Consider the following 20,952-nt stretch of genomic DNA (forward strand, 5'->3'; position numbering starts at 1 on the left):
AAAAAACAGAATAATTACAGTTGCATAATAAGAACGTAATATTTAATAATATTAGAAATATCATTAAATAATTTTAATTTTGAATTTAAATATTTTATTGAAAATTATATTTTTAACTATCTTAATTATTTACAAAATATGAACCAATATTATTTTATGGTTAGGTAATCAATAGATATTTTAGTACTAAATTATTCTATAGTATTACCTAATTTTAGTTTTTTTTTCTTGTTATCCGTAATTTTAACATTCATTGATTTTTTAGTTAAAAACAGTTGATCACGATTCTGGCACTGAGTCTGACGACGAGCACAGTCCAGATAGAGAACCAAAAAGTACAAGACCTGGTGTACCTAAATCTTCCCAATGTAAGTTTTTGAATTAATATATTGTTTTAAATTATTATTTTCAACTTAATAATTATTATTTTTATTTTTTTTTTATTTCCATTTATAATAATGTCATAATTGATGATATTTATTTAGTTGAAATATCAAAATATGCTTAAATATATTACCATTATAAGTGTATCTTGAGTAATATTTTTTTTTACAAAGAAACTATTTAGATACGCAACATTTTCGTAATTCAAAATAATCATGATATTATATTTTTATATTTTATTTAGTTAATAAATACATAGTAATATATTTGATTAGTGTCTTAAAGTATATCCATCTTTCTATAAATTTATATTTACATAACTATATTAAAAAAACTATGTCTTATAATTATTACTAAGTACCTTTATAATAATACTTTTTCCAAATAATTAAAAATGTATTATGGAGGTATATATTAGATGTATAAATGTTTTTATATTTTATTATTAACAATTATTTATGAAAAATAAATTTAATGAAAGTTCATGTCAGAAATATTATTGCATATTATGTGTATATTATGTATATATATTATGTGTAAGTATTTATGACTGATTTCAATTTAAAAAATCATTCTGAGATTCAAAAAATAAATTAAATATAAAAATAAAATGAAATAAATTGAAAATTATTTATATTTTTACTTAAAGAAAAGTTAGTTGAATAAAATAAAAAAATTGTAGTAAAATATATTGTTTTCAATTAGGCGGATTAAATAGTGTAGAGTTAAGATCTTATTTAAAATTCCTTAGTTAGGTAATTACATGTTAATTAAATACTCTGTATCCAAACAAACTAATTTATTTAATTTTTTTTAATAATATTTTAAAAACCTTTAATAAATATTATTTCCATATAATTTATTAATGATTTCTTTTATATTATTTACAACTAATCAATAGAATTATTGTTAAAATAATATATTGGTATAAGGTTGTTAGTATTTATTTTTTTTGAATGATAAATTGTGTTGTGTTATTACATTTTTAGATTTATACCTTATTAGTCATTAGTTATGACTAATGACTTTTCATTTTTTGTGTTTATTGTTTTTCACTTACACCAATAATGATTATTTAATATATAACATTTTATCAAACCATTATCTTATTTAGAACCAATAATTAATTTTATTAATTGATAAATTTAATAAGCTTATTTGTAAGATAATCATAATTTATAATAGATGTATGCCAATATTTTTTTTTAAACATAAATAAATGAGTTATTTAAGCTTATATTATTATTTTCTTGAAATGGATCAAATGTACATTTAAATATTATCCAGAACTGAAAAGTTAAACAAATATAAACTTTTTATGGTTTAAAATTAACATAATATTTTTTAACTTTTTTTTTTAGTTTAATTTTAAATTTTAATATGTATAAATATTTTTGTCTTGTATTTTGAAGTTTGTTGAAGCATGAAAGTTTTTTTTTTTAAATGTGTGTTTGCATATTTGCTATGCCCTCATAGGAATACCAAAACCAAACTCTTTGCCATACTTGACCTAATTGACACAAAAGAACTGTTCTGGATTCTCAATCATCCCTCTACGATTATTTCTCTTCTACTTGCTATTCACTGTGCTAACATCCATTATTATTTTTTTCTTTTTATTTCTCTTTCTTTCTCATATTTTTAATTAAACTCTCAAGTAAGTGTATTCATGTAGACTTGTTATAGCCATATTCAATGATATAAAAAATTATATGTGATGTGTAATACTTATATTTATGTATACTTTTCACTTTTTATTAAATTTATTGACAATCATTAATGGTGACTAATGACAAATGTCAAAATATTATTTTTTTTTTATTATAAGAGTTATACATTATTTAATTTGACCATGTATTTGTGTTTATCTATAAGCAGTTTAAATAGTTTTTGTATATAATAAATATAATTAAATACTTAAAAATAAAAAATGTATTAAAAAAACATATTATTTATTTTCTCATAATTTAATTGGATTATTTTAAATGTTTTTACGGAGCATATATTATTTATGACTTACTTAATAAAATAAAATTTCATTATTCCTTTACTTTAATAAAATATTTTTTTTTTTTTTTTAGTAATGGAGAATATTGGGAGTGAAGATATGGTTGGTGGTGATATGGAACCCACAAGATCTTCTAGTAGTGGCCGCAGCAGTGTTGCAACTCCTGGTCCTTCTCCATATTTTTTAGACTCTGCTTTACCTAGTGATTGTGATCATCATAGTTCTGAGGAAGAATTAGAAGTCATAAATAGTAATCCTGAAGGATTACTACAAGTTGAACTTCCTACACCTGATCCAGATGAAGCAAATTCTTGTGGTGTTCCTGAAAACTCTGTAGCATCTTTAGCTCGTAAACGTTGTCGATCTGCCAGTGAAGCTGGTTGTGGAAACACAATAGCTGTTAGTTGGTCAGGTTCATCAGATGATGAAGTACAAGGACTTATGTCAACTAGACCAACTCCACTAAAATTTTGTGCATCTCCTCCATCTCATGTGCACAAACCTGGGAAATGTACTGTATCCTCTTCACCACCTTTAAAATTGGTACATTTGTCACCTAGGCAGTCTGTATCTCTGCCAAATACTTCACCTCGTAAACGTCACAGACAAAGGCATCATCCTACTCGTAATGTACAGAGACCATGTTTAGACTTCGAAAAAATGCAACAGGTACAAATATAAGTATATTATTTATTTATTGCTAAATAATATATAATTGGTATATTTATAAGTATGTATGTTTTTATTAAAATTATGAAAAATAATTTTACCAGTTAAATTAATGACTAATAATCCAACTTTGTATATTCTTGTCTTGATATTTATCAATACTATTCTATAAATACTTTTACCTATAAATTAATTTTTTTTCCGGATAAACTTGACCATAGTTATATTTCTGGTATTATTAATATGTATAAAAATTATGTTTTTATTTTAAAGTTTTTAAAGTTTAGGTATTTCTCATTTAAATTATTATTTTTATATGTATATCTTCAATTCTTTTCTAATGAGGAGGCAGTGAAGTAACTACCAAGGTCCTTTGGTTTCCTGTAGTATCCACTCTAGACTAAGTACCCTATAACCCTTAGTCTTTATAGTTTTAAATTGCATGAATAAACTGTTTAAAAAGTCGTCAGTTTCGACAATATTTTACTAATCTAAGTGTATTCACATTGAAAAAGAATTATTACATTTTATTAAAAATGCTGAAAATATATTGAATATATTTGGTAAATCTAATAGAAAATAAAATAACTTTAAGTTAAGATAAAATTTGTTGAATTGATTTTAGTGTGTTATTATTATAGTCAAAACTAACTAATGATATTGTGTAAGGTATAAGGAATTTGGTTACTTTGTGAATGTTATAATAGTCTTCAAAATTTTAACTTTAGTTTTAGTTGCATACATAGTGACGAAATTAGGATTTATTTTTGAGGGGATGGGTTATAAATAAGGTGACCATATATTTTTTTAGTTGAAATGGAATATAGTTAATCATTAATAAGTAACATTAATAATATTTATTATAAATAACTTTTTTTTTTGTTTAAGAAAAAGCGTCTACTTAAAGAAAACGTTCGAAAATTTCTGTAACGAATATTGAAATTATGAACTAAAAAATAATTTAGAAATTTTGTGGTAGCACTGATATTGCGATGTTTATATACAATACATCGTTGACTACAATAGTTATTTTTATACTTCATTAGTGTCGATAACAATAATTTATTAACAAATTAAAATTGATTATCGTTATTATTTTTTACTATTTTCTAAAAAACGGAACATTTTAGTGTCCCGAAAATTCCCCCGGGGAAAACGGGACAAAGATACAATAAGATGACCTGTCCCGTTCAAAACGGGATGTATGATCACCTTAGTTATAGAATTAAAAAATTTAAATTTGGAAGGTGTTTGGTAGGAAGAATGATGTAAGGCTGAGTTAACGACTTATTTCGGGGAGGGGTTCACATCCTCCCCTTGCTAGTTGTGCCACTCTATGTAGGAATATGTATGCGCGGAGACCTCTATACACTGTCTTCGGTGGATATTTTAATTATTGTGTTTTTTTTTTTTTTGTAATTAATGCAAAAATTCAGTGGCGTCGATCCCTATATCCAATATCAGTTGTAATACCTGTTAGGGGTGGGTGTGTGTAGTAAGCCTGCGAAACACTGGCTAATATTATTATAATTTATGAAAGTTCTAAATTATTTTATTTATTATCTTAGCTAACATGAATTATGATAAAAATAAACTCTAATCATTAAATTTACTTATTATTACTCGTAGTTATTAAAATTATAGATGATAATTATAGATATATACGATGGGTGGGAAAAAAATTGAAGGCAGTCCCTCAATCTACTGTGGGTAGGTTGGGGGGGGGTCTTGCTTTGCAGGTATACTTTGCAATACCTCTAAAAACTGACTTCGGCACCACTGCAAAAATTAATATTTTTACATATGTTCAATTAGCCAACAAATAACTAAGCATGATAATTAATACCACATGTGATTCTATTTTATTCATATATATTGTATATTGTATTATATATATTGTACTAGTTTATACCATTGCATATTTAGTCTTGTTCGTTATGTTATAGAATTCTTATTTCTACTTCGAAAGAGAAAATATGGGATTTAGTGAAGAATAAATTAAATTATTCATTATTTGTAATATTAATTACTAGGGAACGGATTTATATGTAATAAAAATACAGAAATATTTACATATATGTGTAAATATTGTTTATAAAATATGTGCTAAAAACATCCAAATATGTGGGAAAAAATTGAATTAAAAAAAAAAAAAAAAATTATAATTATTAAATTACCAAAATGATTTGCTGCATTGAATTTTTACAATATCTTTTAAATTATCAAATGTTAAATGTCGCTTAATAGATCTTAAAATATTTTTAAAATGGCTAAATGATCACTCCACATCAACCGATGTAATTGAAGCATATTTGCAGCGCATAATATCAGAAGGCCATAATTCTAATTTTTTAATAGGGTGTCTGTCACTAATTATGTCATTGATTGTTTTAAAATCAATATAGCTTGAACTTTTTTTTTGTAACAACATGAATTTTTTTTTTTACAACATCTATTGGTCCGCTAACAAGTTTTAATTTTTCAATCGTTGATTCGACAATTTGCATACTATCATTTAAGGACATATTTTTTGTTTTTAATTTTGTAATTGTATGTGCAATAAAACTAAAATTCACTGAGATGAAAATTAAATTTTTTTTCAATGTTTCATTTTGCATAATATTTTGAGCTTTTCCAATAGAGATAGAAGTTTCTGTATCTAAATTTGAAATAATTTCTTGTATTTTCGTACGAAGAAGACGTATGAATGATGAAATGATAAAATATGTTAAAAAATATTTACAAATTAGTGAAATATGTAAAAATATGTAAAATAAAAGTATCTTCATATTAATAGGAATGATTTAAATCATGAACATTTCGAATCTTAAATATCTCGTTTTAATAAAAATATGCTTTTACATATAAATCCGTTCCCTACTAATTACAAATTACAAATAAAAATGTATTTTTATAAAAGGTTATAAAGTATCTTATGAAAATTCCACTTTTATTTTAACATATTTGTTTTTACATTGGAACATGATCTTTTTTTTTTTGATTGAATTATAAAAATTGCGGTGATTATTTATGAAAAAATTTGTTTCGTTGGCATTATTTAGTGAAACCCTTGAGTTATTTACCAACTGGTCTTTATAGTTAGTTGGGTAGATAACACAGAACTGTTATATTGTTTATCACGTTCGATTTTTTTTAAGAAAATGTTAAAAAATAAATTTGCGTGCGTTTTTAAAACGCGATCGCTTACCGATTGTATTCATGGCATTGTCATGAAAATCGATTGTTATTGTGTGTGTAGTGTAAACCATTATTTTCTTTTTTTTTTTTTACGAATCCGAGAAGGAGTCTTCAAGTATTTTATTTTGTTCTCCCCTCCACCTAACTACTATATTTATTTCCTCCCGGAGTATTTGTGTAACATGAATTAGACTGTGTTAAAAGTAAACAAGTCTCTGAAGGTCACCTTTCCCGCTATTTTTACATGATGGTTCTTTTATACACCTGCATATACTTACATATATACATACATACGTACATAAAAACTTATATATGTATATTTATATTATTATATTTTGATACACCGATGCCTATTATGCGTGTGGTCTGAGTCTTGGAATCTTCTGGTGCCGGACTAACAACGTAGTTGTCTTCTCCCTCTTTTCCATCTCTGCTATAGATCTCCTTCGTTGTCCGCCCACTTAACACCCGTCTGACGACGATCACATTCCTTTACTATTTTACTACCACAGACCGAATCCCAGTTACTACTTACTATATTCAATGCACTGTAATATGCAGCTGCCATGACTGCCAACCGTCCATTCAACAATTTATATTTCGTGTTGCCGTAATTGTTTGTAGAAAGTAAAAGGATTAATATTTTGCGACGAAAAAAAATTACTCCTTTTTATTTAATTGTTATTATATTTATTTTATGTAATTATATCAATGTATCAGTTATATATATATATATATTCACTGGTTGCTTATGATATTATTCGAAACCTATGGTAGATCGATTAAAATATTCTTGAGAAACTTGTTAGTGTAATATTTTTGTGGTAGTAAATTATTAGTGTTTTTATTTATTTTAAATTATATTTGCCTTTTTAATCTAAAATATATATGATAACAACATTTTTTATCTGCTTTAATGTTGTAGCACAAACAAAAGCTTTTTTTTTAGATGGATACATTTATTTATTCTTTGGGTTCATTAATTAATAATTATTATAATATTATGACTAATAATTTTCCATAACACATGGTGCAAGTTAACTGGTGCAGTGTATAAAATGTGTTTGTACATTTTATTTTATTTTTATATTTATAATGATTATTTTATTTTGCTTTTATGAATACAATTGTGAATATTTATTGTATAGATGATAATTGTAATTTATTGCAAATATGATAATATAATAATAAAAATAACAATTAAATATTTTGAATAAGGTTTAGATCAGTAGTTTTATAGTATAATTATAAAGGGGTTAAAAAAAAATGAAATATTACTAAATTATCTTACGAAAGAAGCGTTAAAACATTAAATATACCTTCTTAAATTCAAACATAGGTAGGAAAAATCTATTAAGTAAAATATTTGTGAAATTTAATGACGTTTGTCAATTATTGTTGTTATACTGTCTAGTTATTATAAAATTAATGCATATGAGTTAGGATGATCATCAATGTATCACTATAAAACTTTTTTTATTTTTAAATCTAACTATAATTAATACAATCTTTCATACATGTTAATTATAATCATATAATATTAATTCATTATTTATTTCGGTAGTATTTAATTTTTATAAATAATTATTAAAATATTTTTAATTTTAATTATAATACATTTTGTACAAATGAAAGAAACTTTATTTTTAAATTATTTAGTTTTTATATATGCTTAAGACACAGATGGATTTACTATTTCTTGATGTCTATAAACAAATGTGTACCTGTCCCTAGTCAATTTTTACATTTTTATGTTATTTTTATTACTAAAATATTGATTAATATAAAATAAAACTGTTGAATTCATATGAAAAACTTTAAAAATATAGTTCATTATCTATAAAACAAGCTATTTGTTTTCTAAATATTTACTGTTATAGGTATTTGTCTATTTTTTCTAATACAATATTATATATAATATCACAAATTATATCATCATTATTCAATTATCATTATTAAATAGTATATTATTAAATTATTGGGTTTTTTTATAAAACAAGAAAAAAATTTAGATGGTTTTATACTTAATATTAGATATATTTTATGTTTTTAATCTAAAATTAAAATTATTTATGGAAATAATAAATTTTTAATTTTATTGGTTTGTTTTTTACAGCTTAAATCGTTGTCAGCAACTTCATGGAGGCATACCAGTAAGGACCACAGTGGTGAATTATCAGTGTATTGTTGGTGATTCCATAAGATAAAATTTTACTGTTGTTTATATATTTTTCCTTCTTTTTCAATTTTTATTTTTATCTAGAAAGGCTGTAATAATAATGTTTAAATTGTTAAGTTCGCCATAACTTACTATTTTTGGCCAATTTGTTTATTTGGTTTGTACCACATGTTATGAATTTAACAATACCCTCTACATCACAATCGAAATGTGGTAAGTGGTTCTTTCAGGACCTCATCTAACATAATAAATTAAAATTAAGATTTTAATTTAAATAAAACGGATTTTTTTCCCCGTTTGAACAGACGCCAACAAGGGAATGGGTTGTCCCAGTACTTTCCCATAAATTAAACTGATCTAGTTCATTGAATTATTTTATATATGTTTTTATTATTATTTGTGCTTTGTGCTTTGCTAGTCTGTAAAATTCACCAACAAAAGAAGACCAATTCTCATGTGTTTGTATTCTTATTCCTTAAAATTTTTGTCTCATTAACTTTTTTTTATTATTATTTAGTCATTTAATACCTACTTATATATGTTAACACGTACAATTGTGTTTAATTTAAGTGAATTATAGTTAGATAATATAATTTACTCAAGTGTCATAATTTTCTTAATTCCTATGTATATTTATTTTAGTAAGTCTAACATCTAACTATATAGTTAGCCCTATTAAAAAAGTATTTCATTTATAAATTTTATTTTTTATACAGTCAGGTGTCATAGCTTAATATATTTGAACTGAAGATTTCATTTTTAAAAGTAGAATATGATGTGTTAATTTAAATTTATTATACTTCAATATGAAAACATTTGAGTATTGAAGCTAATGTGATTTATTTAAGTTCTGTTAAATGTTACCTTAATGCTTTTGCTTTAACATATTATATTTTATGTTATAAAAAAAAATTATTTTATACTTGCTTAAATGATGATCACTATCGGATTGCTGGTTATTACACTGTTTAATTGTTTAGTACTGAATCTAATCAAAAGTTCAATAGCTACACCTTGTATAATATAGAACCATACTTGTAGGCAATTGTATGACATTATTACTATTACTAATAACCAAAATGTATGCAAATGTTGCCAAGTATTAACAATGCTACATAAAAAATGTCTATCTATATATATGTATGTGTATACATACATAAAATTATTAAACGTCTTCCAACAATTTGTTAGAAGTAACAGAAATAATTTCTCCTTTCAAGCTATATTCGGTTTGTGATGAGTTTGAAGTATGTTTTCCATTGTACCCGATAGTATTAGAATACCTATTTATAACATATTTTTGATCAACAAAATTGTATTTGTTTTTTGGTTCTCGAATTATTCATATTTACTTGTGCATGTATGTAAATTATTGAATATCTTGGAAGTCTATTGCAGAGGTTCCCAAACTGTTGGTCGCTTCAAGTTTTAAAATTAATAAAATTGTATACACTTTATTCATAATACATACATTGAATATTAGATTTATATAAAATACGAGTATATTATCGTAAAGTATTTCTTTCTTTATTATACATTCAGTATTTTCCGTTGATATCTCAAAACTTAGCTTTATCTTTAAATCATAAATGTTAAAGCAAGGGCGTATATAGACTTTTAGTAGGGGGAGACGACTCAATTTTTTTCTTTAATCCAGGCTCAAAATTTACAAGTCAGATTTTGGTAATATTTAAGTCGGGCAAATCCTTAATATTTGTGGTTATTTTTTTTTTAATCTAATGTCGGATCCACTTAGAATCGACTTTTAAGTAGTTCTTTTTTAACACCTATCTGTGTTTTGAAAGTTACGTTTGTGTTTTATTTGATTTTTCACTAAGTATGGACCCGACAAAAAGCCCAATTCAGTATTCACAGCCACGCGTGATTTGATTTCATTATAAAATAATCCACATTTAAAACAATTTGTAATGTGTATCTCACATACTCGTATAATCGATTCCTTAAATACGGATTCAGGGAGGGGGCGATTGCCCCCTTCGCCCCTTAAAATACGCTCCTGTGTAAAAGAGCAGGAAAAAATAAATTTTATTAATTATTTTGGTGCTTCAAAATTTAAAAAATTATCAAATGACTTGTACTATTAAAAGTTTGAGAACCTCTGGTCTATTTTATATCATTCATTACTTATATGCACAGGTTTGTTTTAGTTTTAGTATAAACGTATATTACTTGATAGTTGATTACAATTGTGTTTATAGTCATCACTAGGGCTGGGATTTATATGCAATAAAAAATTTTATAATACGCATTTTATTTACCAAAATATGCAAAAAGAAATTTTTATTATTTCTAAAATTATTATTTATCATAACTTATTATTATATAAAATAATATTTTTTACCAGTGTTTTTCAACCTTTTTAACAATACGGCACACTTCCATTACAAAATGTTTGCGGCACACTAATCCACATAACATGTGAACCATATTTTATATATGTGCATATGTACAGAGTGTTTCTGAAATTGTTGAGGAAATTAGTATACGCGTACTCTCTGGAGTGGCAGAATAAAGAATCTTTTGAAATTTATTTTCTATTTTCAAAACCCGAGTTTTATCTTATTACCTTTAGAACATTATTTCGAATCTAATAATAAATACTTGTTAAAGATTTCTTGAAAATTTTTCATGTGAATCGATGTCTGACATCGATTATGGGTTTGTTGCGCGTTTTTCACACTCGATTCGTCAGGATCTAAATATGTGATGAGACATAATTTTGTATGTGAACTCAGCAAGATAAACAAATATCATTTATTTGTAGTTACTTCACATATCTGATTAATTAACACGGTGTTCATTGAACTTCAAATACATTTGGTTTAGTTATGATTATTTTACCGATTTTATTAAAACCGTGTTAATTAATCAGTTATGTAAAGTAACAACAAATAAATGTCACCTTTGTAAATCTTGCAGAGTTTTCATACAAATCGATATGTCACACCACCATCTTTTGATCCTGGCGAAATGACCGTGAAAAACACGAAAAAAGCCCATAATCGATGTCCCATATAGATTTACATATATATTAATACAATTTGAAATAAATTTCTAATAATTTTTAAATTCAAAATAGTGTTCTAAAGATAATTAGATAAAACCCAGATTTTGAAGATTTTTTGAACCAAGGTTTCTTGAAAAAAAAATTTCAAAAGATTCTTCATTTGATCACTCCAGATAGTACGCGTATACTAGTTTTCTCAACCATTTCAGAAACACTCTATATACACTGTTTTCAGACTACTCTATTTGAGGGTTAATTATTGTGAAATACATTAATCAATCGATCGATTGAGATAACTGTGACAAGCATACTTATAATAAATAATATTATATGTATCTACGATTAGTTTAATCAGTTTTCACTGAATATGGATAATAATACTGGTAAATACATACTCATAAAACAATTTATAGACTTATCAAGGGCGCTCGCAGCACACTAGTGTGCGATTGAAAACCACTGATTTATATTAATGTAGTTAATTAGTGGTACTAATGAAATGAAATACTTCTGTACTATCTCACAACATAAGTACTAGATATCTGCATGGGCCAGGCTTAAAATTTAAATCTAAGCCAAGCCGAGCTTTTTTTTAACGATACACGGACCCTGGGCCGGGCTTTTAAAGTTTTAAATTTTTTACGTTCCGGGCTAAACATTTGAGTGTCTTAAAACAATTGTAATAATGATATCCTAATAATAAAATACATATATTATATTAGTACAAGCCCGTATTTAGGGGGGGGGGCAAGGGTAGGCACATGCCCGGAGGCGTCAAGTCTCAGGAGCGGTGAAATATTTTAGCAAAATTAATTTTAAAAATGATGTATCTACCTAATGAAAAAAAAATAAAACAATAAAAAAAAGAAAATAGTATGTTTTATTATGTAATAATTTGTTTAATTTGTTAATTAAAAATAGTATTAAACGATTTTCATGTATAAGTTATATTTTAATATTAAAGAATCTCGATTATGGACGAAATAATAAGTGTTATATTATTGTTATTTCTTTTTTTTTTGGGGGGGGGGAGCATGAATGATATGCCCGGGGGCGCCAAATGTTTAAATATGGGCCTGTATTTGTATTATTAATAAAAATAACCAACATTATTTATTTTCATCTTGACATGGGCATTTTAAAATAAAAGAATAAATTATTTAAATGTGATTGAAAAACCAGACCTCAGTGTGTTTTAAGATCCTTTTACACCAGTGGCGCAACTACGGGGGTGCTAGGGAGTGCTTAAGCAACCCAAACTTAATTTAAAGCATTTTCATGTTCCAGGTCGTTGTAAATTAAAAGTATCTACAGTTAATGATTTTGTTCCAAATGCGATGGCAAGTGTACGTTTGTTAATCAATGTGTATGGAAATGATGTTATGTTATGATCACGTGATTTTGAGTGTGTATTAATAATAATTAATTTTTTGAACGTCGTAATGAAATTGAAGATGAACAAAGTGTCGACTGTCCATGCTTGTTAAAAACTGATGATAACATTTTAAAAATCAATGATGTACTAAAAGAACAGTTACAAATAATAGAATGATAGCTGAAATAGTTAATACAGTGGTTACCGCTTATAGTGATTACATTCGTTCAAGAGAACTTTGATCACTATAAGCGGCGACTCCAAGACACATTTTTTTTCACTAATTGAACGCGCGCTCCTACTAGCCATAATACAGTATACAACTACACACTATACAAACAATACACTGAACTAGGGCTGTTCGATTATTTTTTTTACCACTCGATTATTGATTTCAGGTTTTGATCGATTATTTGATTAATCAAAAATTAATATTCAAACCGAAAATCGATTTTTTTTACGATTGATTAATGAATAACCGAATTTTTTAATATCTAAATAACTGATTAATCAATTTTTTTTATTGACTGATTAACTGATTAATTGATTTTTTTTTAATGACTGATTAACTAATTAATCGACTTTTTTACAATGGATATATTGATTCCTCAACTTCTACACAATTTTCAACAAGATTTGCAGGATAAAATGTTGATGTAGATGTTCACTTTTATAATATTATCCTTTATATATTCCGAATTATTGAACTCAGAACATCATATTAGCATTTAGCAGACTTGGGTAAAATACTTTTTAAATGTATTTAGAATAAATACTCGAATACTTACAAAAAATAGTAATCCGAATATGTATTCAAATACTTTATACAAATTGTATTCCGAATACATTATTTAGAATACTTCAAAAGTATTCCGAATACTTTTAAAATACTTCTAGTTTTCATATTATAAAAATAATAGATGCCCACTCAACAAAAATATTTGAAATTGTAGGCTAAATATATGTTATTTTATTGTATTTTTATATTACATAACTGTTATAATTTATGGTTTACAACCAGCGGTTAAATTGGGGGGGAGACGGAGGGGGTGAAGACCCCTTATTATTTAAGGTAAGATTACGCGTCCTCTTTAATTCAAGTCGCCAAGAGTCTGGGTGGATGCTTAATGGCATTGGTCATTAAAATACAATATTGAATATACAATACTTACTATAATATTACAATATTACATGAAATAAATTTTTTTTGATTAATTTGAACAAGTGGAAAAAAATAAATAATATGTAGTTATAATATATAAAGTATTTATATATTACAGTAATAATGTATTTCAATTTGTTTTTACATCCTATGAAAATAAATTTTTTAAGAACAAATATGTGTAACAGACGAGGCTTAGACCTGATGGGTTTTCTAAAAAAAGTCGGTAAGATTTAGAATTAGGTAAGGGAAAACTCCTCAATTTTTGATGCATATGTCCCCCCACAATATTTTTCCCACTTTAACCACTGTTTACAACAATAATATGGTAAATACCTGATATTAGCTTATACAAGATACCACGGAGAAGTAATAAAATAATTTAAACAAAGAGATGATTTAACGGTATTCGAAATACAGTATTCAAAATACTCGTTATAAGTATTCAAAATACTTTATTGAATACTTTCAAAAAAGTATTTAAAAAGTATTCGATATACTTAAAAAGTATTCTGAATACAGTATTCCGAATATTGTATTCGGAATACTACCCAAGTCTGGCATTTAGCACAGATTTAAAATTTAAGTAGGTAATCAGGTAATCTAATATTATATATATATATATATATACAGTGCTTGATTTGGCAAAATTAAAGAAGGGGGACTCTGTTTGTTTAAAAAAAAAAATTGTGTCCCCTAAACTTGTTAAGCGTTATAATTATAACGTATTAATAGTAGGGGACGCTAAAATTTCTAAAAATTAAAAAGGGTACTCCGTTCCTCTGCGTCCCCCTTCAAGTCGATATATATATATATATACAGTGGCGAAGCACGAGTATTTAAGTTGGGGAGGCATTAAAATAATACGTTACAGCCCCCCCCCCCCCCATTTATAACTTAATATGTATTTATGATAAAAGGGACACGGTCTTTTATTTTTTATTTCATATTTTATTTTGGTATGAGTAGTTTACTATTCAATCATTCAACATTTCATTAATTAAATCATCAAGCATAGTGGTGAATGACAATAGTGCAATATTTTAATATTGAGATACTAACATAACACCAGAAATAAATAAATCGTAAAATAAAAACCAACCAATAACTATGATAAAAAAATTGCGTTGAACGATAACGCATTAACGCGAAAAGCAATGACGATTACAATAATGTATATTAAAATGAAATAATAAATACGAACGCTAAACAAGTCTCATAGCGCAATGATAATCTCCACTCAATAACCTATTCCCCCTGCACACCGTGCCTTGAAAAACGAGACGTTGCAACGCGTCGTCCCATAATATTAATTTTTATAACTGTATTTGGATGTTTATAGAATTAACCACTACGCCACAACGGACGACAGCTCGCGTGCACGGTCCGCAACTAATCTATTTTAAGAATACTAATACGGTATGGTACAAAAGTAAAACTGATAAATATTGAAGCATATATTATATAAAAATAAATAAAATATAATAAAACTAAATTATGTATCCGTATTAAAAGTGAGTAGACATTGTCTCATTGTGTCCTATGCGCTTCGCCACTGTGTATATATATATATATATATATTGATTAATCAGAAATTCGATTATTTCGATTATTTGGCGATTAATCGAATTTTATAAAAACTGTAAAATAATCGACGGGAAAAAAATCGTAATAATCGATTAATTCGAAATAAGCAAACAGCCCTACACAGAACGACGGACAAAAACAAACTGGGTATAAAGTGTAAGAATATCGGTGCTTGTGAGAACAAAAACGGTTTCAAACATGTACGAATGAGGTATCGCTCATTACGTGGGTTACATTAGATAAGATTAGCTTGATTAAAGTTCACGATTAAGATAATTGTTATTCGTAATCGTTTTCCCTATACACAAAAAGAGGTGATATTATTATAAATTATATTTATATTTTATATTTCTGATCACAATAACCGAAAACTTGAACACTGTAAGCGATGAAAAATGCACTTATAACGGCTGTTTGTTTCGTTCCTGGCATTTTTGATCACTATAAGCGGCTGATCATATAACCAGTGAGCACTATAAGCAGCGACCACTGTATTAATAAGGAGACCGTAAGACATATTTTGCATGATCAAATAGTTGATGGATTACTGAGTATTCAGTAGGTACTAAGTAAAATAATTATTTTACAAAAATATAACATTTGTTGTCCAGGAAACTTTTCCTCGTCGTACCTATGTATAAAATAATATTTTGCCCTTACAGATTGTTAGTTACTCTTATTACAGTGACTCATATTATATTTACGAGTGATAGATCCAGTGTTTTATCTATATCGATGGAAGTGTATAAAAAAAATGATAGAAATGGCCAGCGAAACATTTTTAAAAATCGATAAATTTTTTATTTTTCTGATATTAATAAAATATCGATATCAATAAATATACGCTATAACAGAAAAAAATTCAAGTTCACTAACTTAGGTTAGGTTAAAATAGTTTCCTATTTATACATTGGATAAAAATATTAACCTTCAAAATGTAGGATATACTTCAGATGCTTTTGTTAATATAAAAACCATTTCTCTTCGATTTTTTAAGTCATCTTAAATAGGTTAAAATATGAAAAAGTGTCGGTCGATTATTCTTCACGTACGCACATGTCTCTAGCTACTCCGTGAATTTTAATTCATCTCCAAAAAGAACCTAACGGTGAAAAAAAGGCCAAGTTCCAAACTCACTCCCAAAAAAGTCGGCATATCAAAGTAATGAAATCTACATTATGGCCAAGTCTGGTATTTTTTAATTCATAACCTCACTGCACTCCTACATTAAAAAGCAACACTCCTCTTTTATTTGTATTATTTAACACTTGGCCAGTTTCTGACCCCTGGAAAACTTAGAAAAAAAAACGCTTTGTAACCAATTAAAATTCGATGATACAATAATTTTTTTTAAGGATACAATTTTTATTCATAAGTAATTATTTTAGTGTTTAAACTTTGAAAATTTGCTTTTCTCGCTTTATGACTAGCAAATTCATCGATAATTTTTTCATATTATGAAGTTTTTTATTTAAATTTGCTTGTTATGTATGTATTGTATGTATTAATATTTTCATAATTTCATCATTAAATTCAAATGTAGTCTGTACAAATAGGCAACATCTATGTATTTCAAAAAGTATAATAGAAAAATTTCGATTTAATTGTAGGATAAAAATACGACTTATGCACAATTTTGCGCCCCTTTGCAATTCGCGCCCCTGGCTTAGGCACAGTTCGCCATACCCTTGCTAGGCCACTGCACACGGGCCCAAGTTAGTGTAATTGCAGCACTGCATACAAAGCAACTCAAATGACTCAGTTTTCGACGAAAATGTCGAAAACGAACAAAATTTTAATATTGTCAAATCTAAAAACGAAACCTGCCCACGTCTATTGCCGGCTCACTTAAAAAAAAAAAAAAACTTTTATTCGATTCATCCAACATATTTGCTGTCCTCAAAAACTAAGAACCAATGGTTAGTAATACGACACAAATTAACGATGTATTAAATCACGAAAATAATAATAATAATAATTACGAACCCACACAAAAAAAATCTAGAACTTCTCCCTCCACCCATTTTTGTTCGAGGTGTTTTAGACTTCATAAGCTTAAAAAACGAAATTTCAAACTTAGTTCTACCCGATACATTTGTATTCAAATCCTCATCAACAAATCTAAAAATTTAAGTTGACAAACCAACAGCCTATCGAAAAATAATTGTATTCCTTAAAAATAACAATGATGAGTCAGTAGCGTCATTTGGGGGTGGGGATAAGGTGGACATTTTCCCCTGTCTGATTAAAAAGCATTCCAAAGGGCCGTTCGTTATCGTTTAACCATTAGCCGTTATTTGTGGAAAATCAAGTATATTTTTATTATTTGAAAATACTGCATATTGGATAATTATTTATTGCCACAATATTTTGTGATTGCCAGTTGATATAAACTATAAATAGACACATGAGCATTTTACAAGAATATTAGATTTTTGAATGAACTTTACCATCGTTTCACCAATTCTAGCAATGAAATTATTTTTACTTGTAATATTTTTTTATCTTCCAGTCCTGATTATTTTAATTTCAAAATCCCCTATTTAGTGTCTTTCCTTAATTATTATAGTTATTTTAAAATTGATAATTTAATACTTCAAACTGCATTATTATCTGCATAAAACTTAAATTAATTAACCTAATTAACTTATATTATTCTAATAAAGAACGAGATAATGGAAATTATGATCTTTTTTCTATTTCTAAAATGTTAAATGAACTTCCTAAAGCTTTTACTGAAACTCTTAAAATTATAAATATTCTTTTAACTTTACCTGTTACAACTGCTTCCAACGAACGTTCTTTTTCTTTCCTTAAATTAATTAAAACCTATCTACGTTTGACAGATGATTGGCTGAGTGATTTATTGGTTATAGCTATAGGAAAGTGATATTACTGCAAAAATCAGTTTAGATGATGCAGTAGATGTATTTTCAAAAATTAAAAATAGAAGATACTCGCTTACAGCTTAGATTAATTTAGGATTAAGTTAGATTAAGTTAACCTTGTTTAGGTAATATTTATAAAATATAAAATTATATATTACAAACATTTATGTTTTATAATAATATAATATATAAAATATGTGTTAGGAGTATAAGTTAAAACGTGTAAGTTAAACTTCATATTTCCCCCGGTAGTATGGGCCGGTCAAAAATGTTGTCCCCTCCTATAAAAAACTGAAATTACGTCACTGTGCTGAGTATCACACTTAGCAAGCTAAAGAAGATAAAGCTTTTAGGATCGTAATACGCAATTTACAGTCTACAACTTCAACCATCGACATCACGGAAGCACTCAACGAAATCTTTTTCGTAGACTTTGAACCCTCCCCTCAAAACACAGGCATCTTTAAAATTGATAAATTATTATATAACAAAATAAAAATAGAAGAACCACATAAACATCATGTAATTACCCAATGCCAAAATTGTCAGGAATATGGGCATACAAAAAAATATAGCTCTTATCCATCTAGATGTGTCCGGTGTTGGGACAATCACTCCTCAAACATATATCAAAAACCGAGAGATACTCCAGACAAATGTGCCCTTTGCCACGTTGATCATCCGGCAAACTACAGGAGATGTCGCATCCACAAACTACTTCAACAAATTCGTCAGCCCAGTCAGTCAATACAAAATCGTAAAAATGTTAATAATACTATTATAAATAATGAAAATAATGTAAACAGTTTAAACCACCCAAATAATGTACAAATTAAGTCTAACCAGCAGATAACCTCCAAAAATACACATTCTAATATTCCGCTCTTATATGCTAATATAACCTCTTATTCAATCTCCCCTCCATCAGCTCAAATTGAAAATTCATTTCTTTCAAATTTCCTTAACGAGTTCAAATCAATTATAAATCCGTTAATATCGCTTTTAACAACCGTCCTCAATCGTCTAATTTCAAATGCAAAATAATTCCTATACATCCCTAGCCATATTTCTTTGGAACTTAAACGGCCTTCAAAATCACAAAAATGAGTTAGTTACATTATTACACGAAAAACGAGTAGATATTGAATTGATAGCTGAAACCCACTTTACTTCCCGAACAAAATTTTCAATCCCTGTCATACCCTTTATCATATTTTCTCTACTCCACACCCCGATGACACCGCACATGCCGGTGCTGTAATTATTATAAAATTTTCACTAAAGTTCCACCAAGAGCCCCCAATACAAAAAGACTACATTCAAACGGCCATAGTAAAATTAATAATCAAACACATACCAATTCTTTTTATTTGCTTTTTACTGCTTCTGTTTACTGATCCCCAAATTGATGAAATGTTAAGTAATACATAAAATTAAAGTATATTTTAGTGTAGTGTGTTTATATGTTATTACGAATATGTATTGCAATTTGCAGTGTTCTGATTTTATCATAAAAATACAGAAAATAAGTGAAACTGTGGAATTTAACATAGTTTCCGATCATTCTGTTCCAATGCAATGAAGGATTGCAGTTCAAAATCTGAAGAAGCAAACCGACAGAATGATAACTAGAGGAAATAGTATTCTCCCTCCCGTTAAAGTTGGTGACAATTTTCTGATGCCCTTCCAACGTTAGATCGAGACTGTGGAGACGCAGCTAATTTTCATTTGTCATAATCGAGGAAAAAGATGGACATTTTCGTATTGCCACAAAAGATGTGGCTTTCAATACAGGGACAAAGTGAAATAGTTTGGCGGTCACGAAATATTGTTCTCTGATGATTGCAGACGCCCAAACTGAGAACGAATATTCGTTACGGGAACACATTTGATTAGGATCAGTTGGAATGAGGCATGGATATCGGTGATACAACTGTCAAGCGAATTGTTCATCCAAAATATTAACCTTCCAAATAAATGGTATGATATGCAGTTCGGTTTGCCATCCAGGTCGTAATGGCCAAAATATTGAGGTATAATTGCTTACAATTATCTTATTTTTCTTTATTTTTCGATGTTTTCTGATTTTTTTATGTAATCGTATGATATTGTTTACATACATTTTGTTCATTACAAGGTACTAAAATTATTAGTTTTTTTGTACTTAATTTTTCATATTTTATATTATTTATATTTATAATTCACGTATTCAGCAACGGCATTGCTGATTTCATGAAATCGGTAATTTCATATATTCGGCGTAACATTTATATGATAAACTCTAAGTATAGAAAATTCGCGTAGAACATATTATTATAACTTATTATTAACATAACGTATTATGTTTAAAATGTATCATGTATTTATATATTATGTTTGAATAACTTTTTTATCAAAAGTTTCCTACCAAGTGAAATCTTAAATTTATTCAAATATATATGTATATATTACTGAGTTGGATTTGATTATTTTTA

The 20,952-nt window shown here is 27.0% G+C and overlaps 1 protein-coding gene across 1 annotated transcript; it reads left to right on the plus strand.

The window, feature by feature from the left end:
* Positions 1–265: 265 nt before the first annotated feature.
* On the plus strand, positions 266–9,035 carry LOC112682723 (the record flags this gene model as incomplete). The annotated part of the gene is given in 3 exon segments (XM_025553410.1): positions 266–368; positions 2,466–3,061; positions 8,376–9,035. Coding segments are annotated over 3 exon segments (777 nt in total), but the record flags the coding sequence as incomplete, so codon positions are not given.
* Between the last annotated feature and the right edge of the window lie 11,917 nt (positions 9,036–20,952).

Source organism: Sipha flava, unplaced genomic scaffold (assembly GCF_003268045.1).
Source record: "Sipha flava isolate LNK unplaced genomic scaffold, YSA_version1 20909_pilon_pilon, whole genome shotgun sequence".
Classification (NCBI taxonomy): Eukaryota; Metazoa; Arthropoda; class Insecta; order Hemiptera; family Aphididae; genus Sipha; species Sipha flava.